This window comes from Oreochromis aureus, linkage group 5 (genome assembly GCF_013358895.1).
Source record: "Oreochromis aureus strain Israel breed Guangdong linkage group 5, ZZ_aureus, whole genome shotgun sequence".
NCBI lineage: Eukaryota > Metazoa > Chordata > Actinopteri > Cichliformes > Cichlidae > Oreochromis > Oreochromis aureus.
Genome location: NC_052946.1, coordinates 35740710 through 35757395, shown reverse-complemented (window position 1 = coordinate 35757395; position 16686 = coordinate 35740710). Strand labels below are relative to the sequence as shown.

At 38.1% G+C, this 16686-nt stretch overlaps 1 protein-coding gene across 9 annotated transcripts in view; it reads left to right on the top strand.

The window, feature by feature from the left end:
* LOC116320711 (R3H domain-containing protein 2) overlaps positions 1-16686 on the top strand; it is a 54347-nt gene that overhangs the window by 23757 nt on the left and 13904 nt on the right. For 2 of the 9 annotated variants that reach the window (XM_031740388.2, XM_031740383.2), the window contains exons 3-16: positions 443-599; positions 1248-1400; positions 1534-1756; positions 2536-2577; positions 3623-3709; positions 3849-3969; positions 4075-4153; positions 4700-4759; positions 5067-5207; positions 6242-6350; positions 8198-8293; positions 9624-9655; positions 14315-14547; positions 16173-16348. In XM_031740388.2, coding sequence (XP_031596248.1) covers positions 1598-1756; positions 2536-2577; positions 3623-3709; positions 3849-3969; positions 4075-4153; positions 4700-4759; positions 5067-5207; positions 6242-6350; positions 8198-8293; positions 9624-9655; positions 14315-14547; positions 16173-16348 — 1335 coding nt within the window. In that variant the 5' untranslated portion in view covers positions 443-599; positions 1248-1400; positions 1534-1597. Of the gene's footprint in view, positions 1-442; positions 600-1247; positions 1401-1533; positions 1757-2535; positions 2578-3622; positions 3710-3848; positions 3970-4074; positions 4154-4699; positions 4760-5066; positions 5208-6241; positions 6351-8197; positions 8294-9605; positions 9656-14314; positions 14584-16172; positions 16349-16686 lie in introns of all 9 variants that reach the window. The other 7 variants (XM_031740386.2, XM_031740382.2, XM_031740385.2 and 4 more) reach the window with 5 other exon arrangements.

Sequence of the window (16686 nt, the reverse complement as noted above, 5' to 3'; positions counted from 1 at the left end):
TGAGGCTGTGTTGCTGTTCTTGCACAACACCAGAATTTTAAAAAAGTACTGTTGGCACTGTTCAGGACCTTTTATTTAAACAGGCAGAAATTTTCAGTGTGCTAGACTTTGCCAGATGGTGTGTGTCTGCTACCTTTCTGCTGGGATGAATTGCAGAGGAGGAACACATTTTTTAGAGCTTTCTCAGAAAGCACATCGTGAAACATGGAGCCCACACTGTAGAAACTAATTATAAGCAGCGACAAAGTTAACAATTTAGCAGTTTAGGAAGATTAATCCTGCTTTAGCTGCTACTTTTTAAAACCTGCCTGCTGCTAGGTTTTGAGCTTTCAGCTGCTTTGTCCCCCTCCCTCCTAGAAATAGCAACAGCAGCAGCGATGAGTCACTCAGTGTGTGAAACATGACGTCATCCGTGTCTTCCTCTTCTGCTCTTGGTATACAGGACTGACTGTAGGACAGACCATGCTGCTGCACTAAGCCGGAGAGCGAGAGAGGGAGAGAGAGGCCCCAGAGGACCCCTGAAGTGGTGGCTGGTCGTTTGGTGCCCCTCCCACTTGTCTGGCTGGCTAGCTGCTGCCTCTTCAATTCACCTGATTGCTGTAAATATATCTTTTTTTTTCTTCCCATGTGCATGTTGTGTTTCTAAGGTTATCCTAAAGGTGTGTCACTGAGAGCAGGTTTTGCACCTATGTTGGGAAATGTAGGGCTCAAAATTAGTTACTAAAATTAGGTACTTCTGCATTTCTAGTTTTTTTCATTTATAAACTGATTTATTTTTGTCAGATGGTTTTAAAAAAACAAGAACCAAATAACCAAAAATAGCCTCCCTAATATAAACCTAAAAAGTTTTTAGATGCTACTTTTTAAAGTTGCTGCTGTCAGGTTTTGAGCTTTCAGCTGCTGTGTTCCCCCACTCAACTCCACTTGAGTGTCACAAGGGCCAGTAAAATGTTACGTGTGTGTGTGTGTGTGTGTGTGTGTGTGTGTGTGTGTGTGTGTGTGTGTGTGTGTGTGTGTGTGTGTGTGTGTGTGTGTGTATGTATATGTGTGTGTGTGTATATATATGTATATATATATGTGTGTATATGTTTTTTTTCTCTCCTCAAAAAGAGGTGAACATGTAGTAAAACAAAACTTCTACCAAGCAGTATTTTTTTTTTCTTAGAGCCGGTGTTTAACTTTGTGAGCATTTTTTGTTAAAGTTATTTTTCATAATTTGGGCATTTTTTTCTCTCTTGTCCTTAAAGCCCTTCCCCAGACGCTAAGGCTTGCTATGGACTGCACTTCGCCCCCTGCTGCAGCCCAGTCTAGTACACTACGTTAGTGGGTCCCCACTTTCCGTGTGGTTCCTGTCCAGATTAAGTGAACAGAGTCCAGCTCCGATCTGGTACCACCTACAGGTAAATGGTGTTAAAGTACATTCTCTCTGTCTTTTTGGCTTTCCTTGTACAGTTTTTGCCAAGTGGGTAGCCATTCTGTGTAGAGAGTGGAGAACTTCCCCTTCTTATATCTGTCTTCTTTTTTTTTTCTCAGCCACTGCTGGGTCCTCCACCCAACCCCCTCCCCACTCCCACCCTCCCCCCTTTCCCCTAAAAAGATGTCAGTGAGCCTGACAACGGACATCCAGCAGGAGGGAGAGAGTGGGCCACTTATTGAGCCCTGCAGTCGAGGCAAGACCTCCCCTCAACCACAGGGCACCAAAGAAGGAACTGGAGAGAGCCTGGAGCCGGACGATAGCTCTCCACAGGATGCACAGGTAGGAGAAGTTGATCATACTGGTGATAGTAAGTTTGCATTTAGATGTTAAAAAAAGGAAAGAAAGGAAGTTGTATTCCACATAGTTCTAACGCATTTCCTCTCTTGAGAAGGACCATTGTTGAATTTCAGGGCTGGTAACAATACCCAGTAATCAGCTGTTTGTTTTGTTTTGTGACTAGTAAGCTAACCAATTATTGTTGGTGTTACAGATGAGGTGGGCTCAAGTCAGGAAATTCTTTTTTTTTTTTTTTTCTTCAAATGAAGAAGCTACCTTTACCTTCTACTTTATTGGCAAATATCTTATTGTGCTTGACAAACATTGTTGTCTTTTGAGTAAAACATTACCAAAAGGGAAATTTGATCCCTCCTGTGTCCCCTGGAGTGAGATCAGAGGCGAGGAGAACAAAGGAAAATCTAAAAAAAACCAAACAAAAAACCAAACAAAAAAACCCACAACTTTTATTTGTGTGTGTGTGAGTGGCATCCTTTGTCAGCAGTGTACTTAACATTCTTATATTTCAACATTGACAAAAATTACATTTTATTCCTTATTTTGCTGCAGGTTTTTAATCAACAAACAACAGGGTTATTATCCCACATGTTGTGTTGAAGCTTTGAGTTAGCCAGTAATGTTTAAAGTATGGTTTATATCGATGAATGCAGAACAATTTCTTACACACATGTTCATTTACTCTCCAACTTTATGTACCCTATTTAGTTTGTGTCAAATATACTGGAATTTAATTAATAAAATTATTCAATAAACTATTCTTTCAGAAGCGGGCTCCTAACCACAGCCATGGCAGGAAAAGGGCCAAGGTAAGGTGTCTGTGGTTAGATTTTTTTTTTTTCTTTTTAAATAAATTTATCCAAGTGTATTCTTAATTACTTGAAATAATCCCCCTGCTATTTTGTTTGTTTGTATAAGACGACCTTCCATTATTAACACTGTAATCCTCTCAACAACAGAGGAGCACCTCCTTTATTGGCTTAAAATCTTAAGTCCAACTTTAAAAGTAGCTGTGTTAGACTGACCTCTGTAATGATAAGAGAAAAACACACATAACCAGTTACATTTTACAACTAGATGTTGGTTTGCAGAGTAAAAGGGAAAAAAAATCAGGTCAGCTGTTTCGTGAGTAGGGTGACCAAATTGTACGTAGCATAGTAAAGTAACATTTTCATTCGATTATGTTAGTAATGAGTTATGCATACTGTAGCTCTCTTAAGCTGGCTTTACCTTACTTATATGTATATGTAATTGATTTTGGACATTCAGGCATTCATAAATATGACATACCAGTGTTTAGTCATACTTGATTATGAAAGTCAACCCAGTTATTGCGTTTTTGGAATGGTATTTTAGTATGACATACCTTGCTTAACCAGTTCCTAATGCTTTCTGTAAAAGTCATTAGATAATGGCTCTCATCATGTCACTTAAGGTTTAATTTTCTCTGGGGTTTTAATCAACAAATGAAGTATTGTCATTACATATGCTGTATTAAAGATTTGTGTTAGCCTTGTGCCATCTTGGGTCTTTCTCCATTAGCCAATATCATTGTCCTGAAGGCTCGAGAGACATTTATGCTGTTGTTTATGTAATAGAAAGCCTAACATCAGAATTTTGGCATGGTACACAACAACGTTAATGAAATTCAGACTTTCCTTGTATCAAAATGTTAGGTGCTTGTATTTTACCCATGGATAGATGTAATAGTATGTTGTTGTAAAAAAATTACAGTTGGAAAGTCTGAGCATATAATCGAAAATCTAGCTTAGTGAGATTTGCTCTATTTCTGTGTTTAGAATATGAAAATGTAACACATTAGCCTTACAGATAATGTGTGTGGTAATCTTTCAGTCTAATGCCAAACTGAAGCTGGTACGAAGTCTTGCAGTGTGTGAAGAGTCCTCCGGTCCGTTTTCCAATGATGGACCACCAGAATCGGTAACGTGTTTTTTTTTTTTTTTTGTTGGTTTTTTTTGTGGTTTGCAAGTCTGATTTGGCGGGATTTACAATTCTTAATAGGCAAAATTAGTAAATGCACAAACTTCAATTCGTGTAATAATGAAAAGTGGTTTTCTAGGATATCATCCAGCTTCACATCAGCTGTCCATCTGACAAAGAGGAGGAGAAGTCCTCGAAGGACGAGTATGAAAATGAAGAGGAGAAGAAGGACAAGACTCCCCGAAAGATGCTGTCACGTGGTAAGATGCAAGCTCTCACTTCATAAAAGTATCTTTTTCTATCAACATCTTCCCTTAACTCTGTCTGATTATGCGATCCCCCCCTCCCTTTGTTTTTTTTAATAGACTCCAGTCAGGAATATACTGACTCCACAGGCATCGACGTTCATGAGTTTCTGGTCAACACACTGAAAAACAATCCCAGGTACGGGTCTGACGGATAAACATGTTGATAATAAGACGAGCACAATAATAAATTACTTAATAAGTAAGGTAGTGCTATTGATTTATAGCAATCAATTAATAATATTGATTTTTTTCCCTATTTTTTAAAAGGCTCAAATAGTGCAGTTCTTTGTCCAAACTATGAGAATATGAAATAATATCAAACTTGATAGCAATGATTTGAAATTGCATTTTTTTTATTGTAAAATCAAATATCATTTGTTTTTGACTAGTTGTTAAAAAAATCTGCGCACTCTAAATATCTTAATTTTCAGATGTTGTGTCATGAGATACAATCTACGCCTGTACAGGCTTCTGTACATGAATTATTAACTTTTATTTTTTATATATCTGAAAAACAGCAAATCTTGGTGGCCTGAATTTCGAGAAGTGTGTGTGTGTGTGTGTGTGTGTGTGTGTGTGTGTGTGTATAATGACATGTCAGTAGTATACTTCCTGCACTATTCAGCGTCTTGCTCACCTCTCTGATCTGTCCCTCACTCGCTTTCCCTCTATGGCTCACCAGGGATCGAATGATGCTGCTTAAACTGGAACAAGATATCCTGGAGTTCATTAATGACGACAAGTAAGCCACGTTCTTCATATCAGTCACATGTTTTTAAATTTAGCCCCCCCCCACCTTCAGTTCTTATTATTTATAGTGTGCTGAGGAAATGAGAGAATTATGTTAAGTTGTAGTTGTGTATTCTGTAATTAAGAATACTGTTTGTGTATCCTAACAGTTTGAAAATCTATCTTTATCCTTTATAAATATGACATAATTATTTAGCTTGTTTTTCAAATGTCCTAAATAATCAGAGAATTAAACCCCAGCTGTGGGTAATTTGCTGTGTTGAAATAACCTGCTTCATACATTTTTATCTCTGTTTCAGTAACCAGTATAAGAAGTTTCCACAAATGACTTCTTATCATCGTATGCTGCTGCACCGTGTGGCTGCCTACTTTGGCATGGACCATAATGTGGATCAGACGGGCAAGGCTGTCATCATCAACAAGACGGGCAACACACGCATGTGAGTGTAGTTTGTCTTTGGCTCAGATTTCAACTAGTCTGGTTAGTTAGAACGTCAAATTAATGCTCAAAGTTCATTCCTGTTCCAAGACAAAACACAAGAGGCAATGTATGTGATATCAGCAAGAGTACACAAAACCTTTATTTTAGATTTAATTACTGTTCATTAAATAAGTTCAAACTAGGATATTGGCTGTGGTGGAAAAAACCCTGCATGTAATTCTACTGCTGTTTTTCCAATATTACCTTTTCATCTATATCATAATTGTCCAAAATTATCCCCCCCTAAAAAATCTAATAGATTTTAATCAGTTTTATTTAACTCTGTACCATTGTTTCAACTAAGAAAGAAGTAAATTTATAATATAAATAATACTTGTATTGAGGTATCGATTGTGCCAGAAGCAGTTTCACCTTAGACGTTAAAGTGGACAAAAATACTATGTGAGAAGATTTGTTAAAGCACATGTTGACAAATCATTAGATCTAGAAATGAAAGAACAAAACATTTGACTCCCTTTGGAGGTACCAGCATTGCAAATTTTACTGTTTTTTTCCCCCTATAGTTTACAAAATTTCACCAGTTCAGTTTTATCTAGGTTTATTTACTATATCAGTTTTCACAAATCCACTCAACTTTTCTAGGCTTGATTGGATGGAAGTGCATCATGTCTGACACTGTCAGATTGGGCATTAAGCTTTCTTTAACTGTCAAATCCCCCATGTGGAGTTTGATTTGCACAGATGTGACAGCATTGCAGGCAACAGTCTTGTGAGTTCACAGCTAGTGAAGAGTCGTCCTGTGTCCTGTCTCATGCACGATTTACTTAAGCGGAATATTTCCAGTATTAAGAACCCAGCTGATGCAAATTAACTCCTGCTGTGACACATGTGGGGCAGTGCTTTAGAGCTTTGGACAACAGTTTCTTTCCCAGATTCTCCCAAAATTCTTGTCTTGAATTCATGTGTGAAACTAGCTCATGTTTAAAAGTATGCTTTTTGTCCTCCACTATATTTGTTTTTTTGTTTGTATAGCCCAGAACAAAGGTTCTCTGAACACATCAAGGATGAACGCAACATGGATTTCCAGAAGAAGTTCATCCTTAAGAGAGATGATGCTAGCATGGACAAAGATGATAATCAGGTATATCGATTGTTATCACAAGTACTTTGTATTTTTTTGTGTGTATACAGTGGTTCATTTGTTTTTTTCTCACTTTCCACACATGCTAATGTTTTTAGCTCCACCAATGAGTTGGATCCCTCGCCGAGTAACAAAAGCTTCTGTAGGCTTGTCTCAAATAGCTTTTCTTAATGACTTTAAAAGAAACACTGTATGTAAAACTGGTTCTCAATCTTGCTGCCACATGTTACAGCTTTTGGAGATGGGGCCCCACAAAAGTAAAGGGACATAGCTGGATTTAATGGCATGTGATGTTTGACACGTTTTCATTCAGTCAGACAACAGATTGCAGAGGCATCTGGATGTGTGAACAACAAGAATTGCAGCAATTTCTTGGCTCAGTCCTGTAGTCATCTTACATAACCTTACTGAGAAGGCTAATTAGCTGTGTCAGTAATAGTTATGATAGAATGCAGGGTTTGGCCACAGAATGGCCATTGGCTTACAGAATACTGTTAAAGTAGCACAGTTATCAGTTAGGAGTGAAACTGCATTTGTTATCAAATATGAAAATTGATACATTTTTAATCTGCAGAATCTCTAAACATACCACTTATATTCCACTCCTAGGCTATGTACAAATAATTGCATTTCTCTGTCTGATCCTGATACAACCACATGCATTTAAGCTTTTTGCTTGGTTTCACATCCTATGGTTTCCATATACAGAATCTTTTCTTATTGCTAAATTGTGGTGATAAATTTAGGATGATGACTGGGAACTGCTTGACTGCACCATTTCCTTTCTAACCCAGCATCACCAATATCATTTCTGTATTAGTTATATTCCTCCTACTCTCATACAGTTCATAGTCTTTAAGACATTTCAAAGTCTTCTTGATGGCTAAGCCTAACATTATGACCACTAGTACAGATGAATGTTAATTACCTTATTCCAACAGCAAAGGTCAGAGAAAGACAGCAGCAGAAAGCTTTTTCTGAGTGTATCCAAACTCCCCATCAGCAGTTATGAGTGTCTTTTTAGAGCTTTCCTTTAGGGGACAGTAATCAAATTAGGGAATGTATTAGAGCAAATCCAAACTGTTTTGGCTTTGGCTTAGAACTTACAGGAATTAAATGGTCATCGATGCTCGAGTCTGTGTACCAGATCCCCTGAGGACCTGTGTGTTGCACCCAAAAGAGTAACGCAGTTCCCTGCAGTGGTGGTCATAATGTGACAGCTTTGGGGACCCCATCATTGTGAAAGATGGAGCACAGAAATTCAGTGCAAAACTTGAATTTATCTGCTGTATTGTTAAATTTGATCTATGTAGGACAGCTATAAAATTCAACACTTTTATAAAAACATTTTCAGTTTATTTCAAAAGGAACTTGATTTTTGCATATGTCAATATTTGAGTAACCTTAAATTGGACATTTTCAAATACAGAGACTTCTCCATTTTGGAATTAGGAGATTCTGTGTCTCAAATTGATTTTGTTTACTTTGTCCTGCGGACCAAGTTTATCACACCATTTTATTCATTTCAGCAGTGTTTGTTTGGGGCTATGACACTTTTTCCTAATGCTTGTACAGATTTGTCATACTGTCTTCTATGATTCTATGTTCTCTCACGTTTGTGGTGTTAAAACTTCCCACGCTGACTCATCCCTTGAACACTCACTTTGCACAGTTTTCATTCTGCTGTCTTGTTTTGACAACAGACATCTGCTCTTCCTCACATGCTATTGTTATCTTGTGCATTGCTGCTACTTTTCTTGACAGCAGGTTGCACAAAGTGTGACTATATGTGTTTGAAAATTAAATTGCAAGTTTAATTATTTTCCATTGTCATTGGAAAATGTTAGATCCGCGTGCCGCTGCAGGACGGGCGGCGTAGCAAGTCCATTGAAGAGCGAGAGGAAGAATATCAGCGGGTACGAGACCGGATCTTTGCCCGAGAAGTAAGTATTGAACATGGATGGAGGAGCAAGTGCTTGCAGTGCATATTTCCTCATATGTCAACAGCACCAGTGTTTACTCAGAAATTAATTTCTTTGTGATAAACTTCCATAATATCAGCAGTTACCTTCACTTAGTAATTTACTTTGTGTTAAACTGATTTTTAATGAACTGTTCTTTTTCTTGGGTTGAATAATTGACAGTTGTATTTTGACCAGATGCTTGTGGCAAACATAAATAAGCTTTGGACATAATTTAATGGGATTTTTGACTGTTTGTCTTGGCAGAATTAGTAAAGTTCAGTACAGTTTGTTGTTTACCAGGAAGAACCTACATTTTAAGCACATTCCACATAATGATCTTAAAGGGTTAAGATCAGAAAGACTTTATGTTAGCTGGATTTATCCCTCCTATTAACTGCTTTGATTTGTGTTCAATATGAGATGTCTGAGGTATTCATCCTCCTCTATCATTAGTGTTTAGCGTTTTTTGAGTTGTTTGGAGCCATATGGTCTGTTCTCCACTTAGCTAAAGGTAACACCTTGGGCTTACTGATCTTAAGCACTTCCCAACTTTTTGGGAGGTTATTAGAAAGTAAGTGATCAGAATCATGTGATAATCCTGGAATCTGCAGTTAGTAAGAAATTAGTTAGGAAGAAAAAAATCCTTTTTATCCATTTTTTAACCCATTTTGATTTCAGAAGATCCAAAAATGTTTGCGCAACCCCCCTCTCCCCAATAAGAGAATTATGTAGTAGGGTCATTCAACCTCAGAGGAACAGTTCAAAGAAACCAGTGAAGGATCTGTAATGCTGTGGCATTCATGTCCAAAATGACTTTAAGTAATCTTCAGAGTTTCATCTGTGCTGCCTTTCCAGTGAGTCCCTCATCTCAGACGCACTCACTCAAATGGCACCAGCTTGGACTGCTGGCAAGAGTAGTCCTTGTTGAAAGTGTAGACTGTTGAGAACTGGGTCCTGTGGTAAACTCACCAAGGCTGCGCATCAGAACAAAGATGTCATAAAGTCTGCCTGTAATGAGATTGAAACTGGAACTGGATGTAGTCCAAAACGCTGAAGTTAAAGCGCGTCTGCTGGATGAGAGAAACACTGAAAAGGCAGTTTTGTGTTTTGATTCTTATTATTTGCCACACTCAATTTGCAGTCTCTTGTGAGGTTCTTGATCCCACACTGGGAATTTCTGCTTTATTTTATGCCAAATACTCATAAATCCAAGCCTGTAAACCTTTTTGAAATGGAAAACACTGCTTGTCTTAAGTGCTCTTGAAAGAATTATACATTTCATAATGTGCAGGTGTCCTTTTTTTTACAGTCTTCTCAAAATGGATACATCAATGACAACAGGTAAGATCCTACGTTCTTCTAAAGAGTTCAATGTTTGTAGTTCATAGACTTCATCATGACCATCTCTCCTATTAACACTGTAGTGTGTTAGGTTTTAGTTATGAGAGGTAGGCAGCTACCTCATTAAAATATTAAAACGTATCTGTATGAGTTGAATTTTTGACTTCTTGCAAGTTTGCCTTGTGTAAAATTTGATTGTAGTGAAGAAATCAAATTTCGTTCTTTTTTTTTTTTTAATCTTTTTTTCTTTCAAATGATTAATTTGCTAATTTCCCTGATGTTTTGTGTTAAAATTACTTTGAGTGACTCTGTGTTTGAGAGAGATTTGTGCATAGTGGAACGCCACTGTTTTTCCTTCTGTCTTATTTTGATAAGAAATAATTTGACTCACAAGCAGTTAGACTAAGACGACCCCTAAGCATCCTGTCCGTTGAACTTGAAAGAGTATGATATAATATGCTGAGAGAAACAGGAATGATTGACCAGTCAACTTTTTGCCGTGTGTGCATTTTGTTTTTCCTCCCTTATTTCTTTGGGTGGTGAAAGTTGCAATGAACCTTCCTCTACCTCTTACACCACTCGTTGTCATTCTTCTATAAACCCTATCCTGTTTTCCACTCCAGTCCTGTAACTCCAGCATTTTCTCCTAATGTTAACCCCAACAGACTTTCCACTGAGGGCTACTGCTCTAGCTCTCAAAAGAGGAGGCAGATCTTTAGGTATTGGGCTGCTGCTGACTGACTTGTGTGTTGCCATGCCCATTTTTCAAAGTGGTTTGGTGATGATAGTGGTGACCTGTGGTGGTTATCTTTGCTTGGCGTAGTCGGCTGATTAATGGCTATTCCAGCATTGCACTTTTGGGCTTCCCAAGACCCATGCATGGCTGCTTTGTGGTTTCACTGGGGACTCACTGACCTACTTACCTTTCCACCCATCCACCATCAACCACATTTTTACACAAAGTAACTGCATTGCATTCACAGTAATCTGTTTGTTTTGTGGTTGACTCAGTCTTGTAGTTTTTGTTAACATGTCAAATGTTGCATAGTATTGCATAAAATATACAAGTAGTGCGCATGTGCAGTAGTGTTCTCCAACTGACATGGTAATTTGAAAATAAGAACCACGAGGCTCAGTAAAAGCCCTTTATATGTTGTGTCCAACAGCTAATCATTTTCCTTATTGATTAATACTTTCTACTTTCATCGATACAGTGTTGGGAGATGTTCATGATTACTAATGAGTACTGTGTAGTCTCTTAGATGGAAGCCATAAAAATGTCTCTTGCATCAATAAATACTTGTATATAAAAACTAATGTTAAAAGTCCAAAGAGATACTAAAAATAGCTTTGTTTGCATGCTTAACATGCTTTTGGACCTTTGTGCCCAAACTGTTCGACCTGCCTCAGCTTTGACTCTGATTTCTATAGCTATCCCATGCTACTCAGATATTATCTTCAGATCCTTGTAGTGTTTTATGTTGCCTGAACAGATCAGGCATGTTGTGGCGTATCCTGCAATACCAACATTTCCACTTGTCCTTAAACTAACCTCTGTTAGTGGAGTCTTGTCGCTGCTCGACGTAAACACATCACAAACCTTAAGATGTAATGTGTCTTTGCCGTTTGGGAGTGGTATTAATGTTTTGGTACGGATGTGTACTCGGTTTAATTGGAGAAGCAAATACGTTGGTAACTTGTGAATCTCTAGAGTGCAGAAATATATGGTTTTCATGCATCTACACTTGGCAACACATTCTGTTATTTTAAAAATGCTGCCTTTAGAGAGTTACTGGAAATTTAGCATAAGTTTTCATTTGGATTAGGATGAACTGATTTGGAATTTGGTGGTCAAAGGTAAAAAAAAATCCGACAGGCCATGTTTTTGGGCTTGGCTTTAAAATTCTTATAGAATAACCCACACTGTAAGATTTAGATTAATAATAGGATAAAGTTTTGGCATTTTGTATACAAAAGCTTAAAGGCAGAGGCCAGACAAACATTGATAAAACTGGTGAAGCCGTATAAGATGGTAATTCCAGTGTTTTTATTCTGTAAATATAAACAGGATCTAATATATACTCTGCTGTTTGTAACATGTTTGTGTAGTGAAATGTAGACGTTTTTAGCTTTCAGAGATGACCCTTCTGCCATATTTAAGAATTTTTAAAACATTTTTTTACCATATGGATAATCCATTTAAAAAAAAATTCTGTTATCACTTAATTTATGAAAATTTTAGAAGTTTAACATGGGAACTGAAACAGAATTATGTATGTTTGAAGTGTTTTTCTTTCCATCTAAATGTGCTTATAAGAAATTTTAACCTTTTAGAGAATGCATGCTGTTAAAATACACCCCTAAAATCACAGACTTGTTGATGTTCTTCAGTTTAATGAACCCACACAAAAGCTCTTTGGTTATAATAACATCTAACAAGGAAAATGATTGAGGTGCATAACAGCAAGAGTCTTATCTCCCCCTCCTTCCCTTGTTTGTGCATGTGATGGGGGAATGCTGTCGTGAGGAGATGAAATATCATGTGATCAACAGCAGACTCCCTCCTCCTCTTTCTTCTCATCCTGCTCTCATCTTTGTCTGCAGATCGAAGCGAACAAGTGTGCGACTGCTTGTACAAAGAATGTCAGAGCACCCACCCTTCCTTAAAATAGGCTGTGCGGAGAGAGGCCTCAAAATAGATCCCCCATTAATTCGGTCTCTGAAATATTTATGAGCCACAGCCACCTTTTAAGCACTACTCCCTATTACTATGGTTTTTACAACCATTAACACATCTTCGTGCTCATCATGGAGATTTCCACAATCTGTCTGACATATTATGAATTAATTCCAGTCTTTTCTCTGTACATGGACATACGCTGTTCATAAACCTCCAATGATGGGGTAAAAAAAAAACATTCACAGCCCTGGTGGTTGTTTTTCTTTTCTATCCTTTTTTTTTTTTTCCCTGCACAGCCTTAGAATTGTGTTCACCTGCAGGGTCTTTGTTCTACAGTATTTTAGCAGCACAGTTGCATTTTTCTTTTTAAGTTTTAAAGTTAATAAATTCCTCTTTTTTTTTCTTTCATGTTCATCTAGAACAATAGTATTCTTAATGCTGCCACTTAACTGGCAGACCCAGCCATTCACGTGATAGTGGATTTCCTCAGAGTGGTGGTTACTGTTTCAGCATGATCATTGGTTTTCTTGGCAGCTACCCTTATCTAGGGTGACAGCATCACAACAACACATTGTGTGTGTACACAGCAGTGTAGCTTAAAGAACTATATTGGTGAAGCAGTTGTAGTAAGTGTGTATTTTTGTAAGTATTGTGTGTGAGAGTCTGAGTGCTGATGTACATCTGCTCTTAATGAGTGTTTATATACATTTGGTATTCATTCAGTAGTGTATGTGTGTCTTGTTTCTATGCTATTTCCTGTCTCAGTGGAAAGACGATGCATTTTTAAGTGCATGCATGATTGTTTCATCTGTGTTGATATGTTTAACATGTTTATGCAAGTATTTATGTCCTCTATGGGAATGGTGTCTACAGTCTTTGGGCCTTTTCACACCTGGAAATACAAACTAGGTTCATATTTTGTTAAACTGATCTGGTTAGTATGTGAATGGAGTCTAAAATAGTTTACGTACCACCTGGACTTGATATTGATTTGATGGGGATGTGTCTGATATACACATGCATACATACCTGCCTCACTTTCTTTATTTTCAGATGGCATTGCTCTGTCACAATATACCTGATAGGTGTCTGCATTTTCCTGAGGTTTTAACCCTTCAAGTCCTTTGATATTTAAAAACAGTCTCCACCTCTCTCTAGCCTCTACCACAGAGTGTTCTAGTTTTCACAGTAGAAACAAACAGAACTCGTTCTGGACCGAAGCCACCTCTTTTTGTCAGGTTAAGTTTGACTGTTTGGTCTGGACCCAGGCCCATACGCCCATAAGTTTAACTACAGTGATTTTGGTTGGTATCAAACAAAATTTAAAAAGTCTACACCAAACATGGTAGGTGTGAAAGCACCCTTAGATGGTTAATGTGTGCTGAGCTCTTGGAAATCTGTCTTGTCTAGTGTCTTTATATTATCTTCTTACATCCTAGTGTTTGGAGCATCTTTTGCATGTGTGTTTTCCTTTCTGGATGGGTTTGTGTGAGTGTGTATGAATGTGTGTGGTTGTATTTTTTAAATTTGAGACATTATTGTTTGGTATGTTGCCTGAGTTTGTATTGTGGTATACTTAACCAGCAAATATACATCCGTGTTGAATGCTCCATCTTTAAAACCTTTTAAACTGTGTGTACTCTCTGGCTATTGGTGACCTTACTCTGCTCTTCTGTTTCTGCTCCCCCTATCCTTTTCTGTCTGTAACTGTCTTTATTCTGCTTCCACCTACACACCTCTGCTTTGAACTCTTATATGCACACCTTTTTTTTTTTTTTTTTTTAAATCTCCTCCTTCTAACCCTATACTTTTGTCTTTCTCTTCTGGCTGTGCTTTCTGTAATTTGCACATTCTCACTCACCTTTCAACTCTTCCTGCTATAACACCTCCTGTACTTCATCACTATTTCATTCCCATTTTATTTCCATCATGTCATCTCTTATCTTTCTTTTTTTTCTTCCTGTTCTTTCTTTTCTCAGAAACCGCGAGAGCTCCAGCCGGGCATCAAGCAGCCGTCAAAGCAGCACGGACAGTGACATGAAGTGCCTGGAGCCAAGGCCTTGGAGCAGCACCGACTCAGACAGCTCTAACCGCACTCTCCGGCCACCCGTCACTAAGGCCAGCAGCTTCTCTGGTATCTCCATCCTTACCAGGGGGGATAGCCTTGGCAGCAACAAAGGCTCGCAAGGGAGCTGCAAAGGCTCTCGCTCTGGTAAGGATTGGAGAAAAGTGGAGAAGAAGCATTTAGGTAGTATGCCATTAGATTGTTTTATTTTACATGCCTTAAATGAGTAGTACAACATAAAGAGATGGATTACTTAGTCATATAAGATGTTTTTTGTATAAAATATAATGAAAAATTATGATAGACTGACCGAAAGTCATTGTAGTTTAAGAATTAACTGTGTAGCATAAATTCAATTCAAGAAGGTCCCTTATGTGTATATTCCACATCCCACAAAATCCTCTCAGGTTGCCCCTCTTAGCGAGATTTTAAGGCAATGGATAGTGCCTTATTTCTTATTTCATTGTTAAATGTGCCAGCTATTTTTCTAAACAACCTCTGGAGAATGATATGGTTGGTCATTTCTAAAAGTTGCCCTTTTCATATGTAGCACACAGCAAGAGATGGTCTGCTTCAGACAAATTCTCACCTTTGAAAATACTCATTTTTGGTTCAGGAGAAGGGTGCTGCCTGGGTAAAGTGTGGAGAATGAAGGCTGTTTGACGCCCACTTGCGCAGTGTGTATTCACATTACCTGAGCTATTTCCACATGGTCTCAGTTGGACATAACAGATTTTGTACTATGAAGCTGGCTATTAAATAGCTTTTAAGGTCCGGCTGCGTTGGACATTTGCCTTCCCAAATGCGTCTCCATTGGCTTGTGTCTATAAAAGTTCAGGGCTGCAGTGCATGTGTGAAAACAATTTAATAGTGGTCATCAGAGGACTCGAGGATTGGTTGATTTGCTTCTCCCGACGGGGCTCCCCCGGTTTCATTTTAAGTCTGTGTTGACTGCTGTGCTAGTTTTTGCTTTTAAGATTCATGTGTAGAAGTGTTTTTGTCTGCCCTACTCTGTGGAGACTAAAGGTGTATTCATTTCTCCTGTATTGTTTTGGGAAAAGCCTGTGAAGATCCTGACTAGCCTTGTACAGAGTTTTTTGTGTTGGTTTTTATTGTGGAAAGGGGGACACAAGTATCATCCACATTCTCACAGGCAGCCTGTTGGTCAGAACAATAAAAGCATTTTCTTAGGAAATTGTGTGCCCCCAGTACCTACTAGCTACTTGACAAATGATTTGGTCCCTGCAGTTTGTGCAGTAGAATTGTCAAAATGCTTTTGACTCAGTTTTCAGTCATTAAGGGTATATTCCTGTGTGCCAGCAAACTGTGTTAAACAAGTCATCAGAAACCCCTGTGGTTTAAGGGCTTTCAAGGCCGTCCCTTTATTAGCAAAGAAAATCTTAAAGCTACAGGTATTTATCCGATTAAGAATTAATTTCTTTCCAAACGTGTTCTTGTAAAATGTTGAGAGCTTATTTAGCAGAGCTCATATTTTATAACAATCAGTAATCAGAAGTTACTAAAATTAGCTTCAATTGACTTTTTAAACTACAAATGTGATAAACCTTTGATGCAAAGTTGACTTTATTTTGCCCTCTAGTGGTTTTGCATGCATACAAATCATTTTCAGAAATCTTTAGAACACTGTTTGGTGTTATTCAGTGATGACGCAATATTTTAAGATCAAGTCATAATTTGTGGGTTTCAATTTTGGAGAATTTAAATTTCAAAAAGATCTCCTTTATCTACTATGTCATCTTCTAAATCACTAGGCCTTCCCCTAGTCAGCCCTGATGTATGTCCTCCACCTGCAGCCTCCCAGTCCAGCCGTAGTCTGCTACCCTGCCCATCTCAACAGCCACAGCAGCCACAGCCCCAGGCTCCACCTCAGACTGCCCTGCTGCCCACACCGCCGCAGCACCCTATGAGCAACCACATGATTGCTCAGGTAAGTTATCTCCACTACCAACCAAAAATGGATGCAATGGCACATTAAATTTGTGGTTTAATATAGGACATCTGTTTGAGAGTCTGTTTTTGTTTTTGTTTTCTTTGGTGTAGCAGAAGAAAGAGAAAAACATGAGGTATTTAAGTGGTTATGACCGTTAGTGTAACAACTCTTACTTAAATGTGCATACTGTAATTAAGAAAGGACTCAGTGCTGTTTATTCAGCTGTGTATGGAAAAATGTTACAGTCCAGTTTATTCATTGAAATTAATTATTAAGGGCAGCAGTGTAATTTCAGGTATAAATATCCTGCAGACAGTGAAGCTGCATTATTTCTC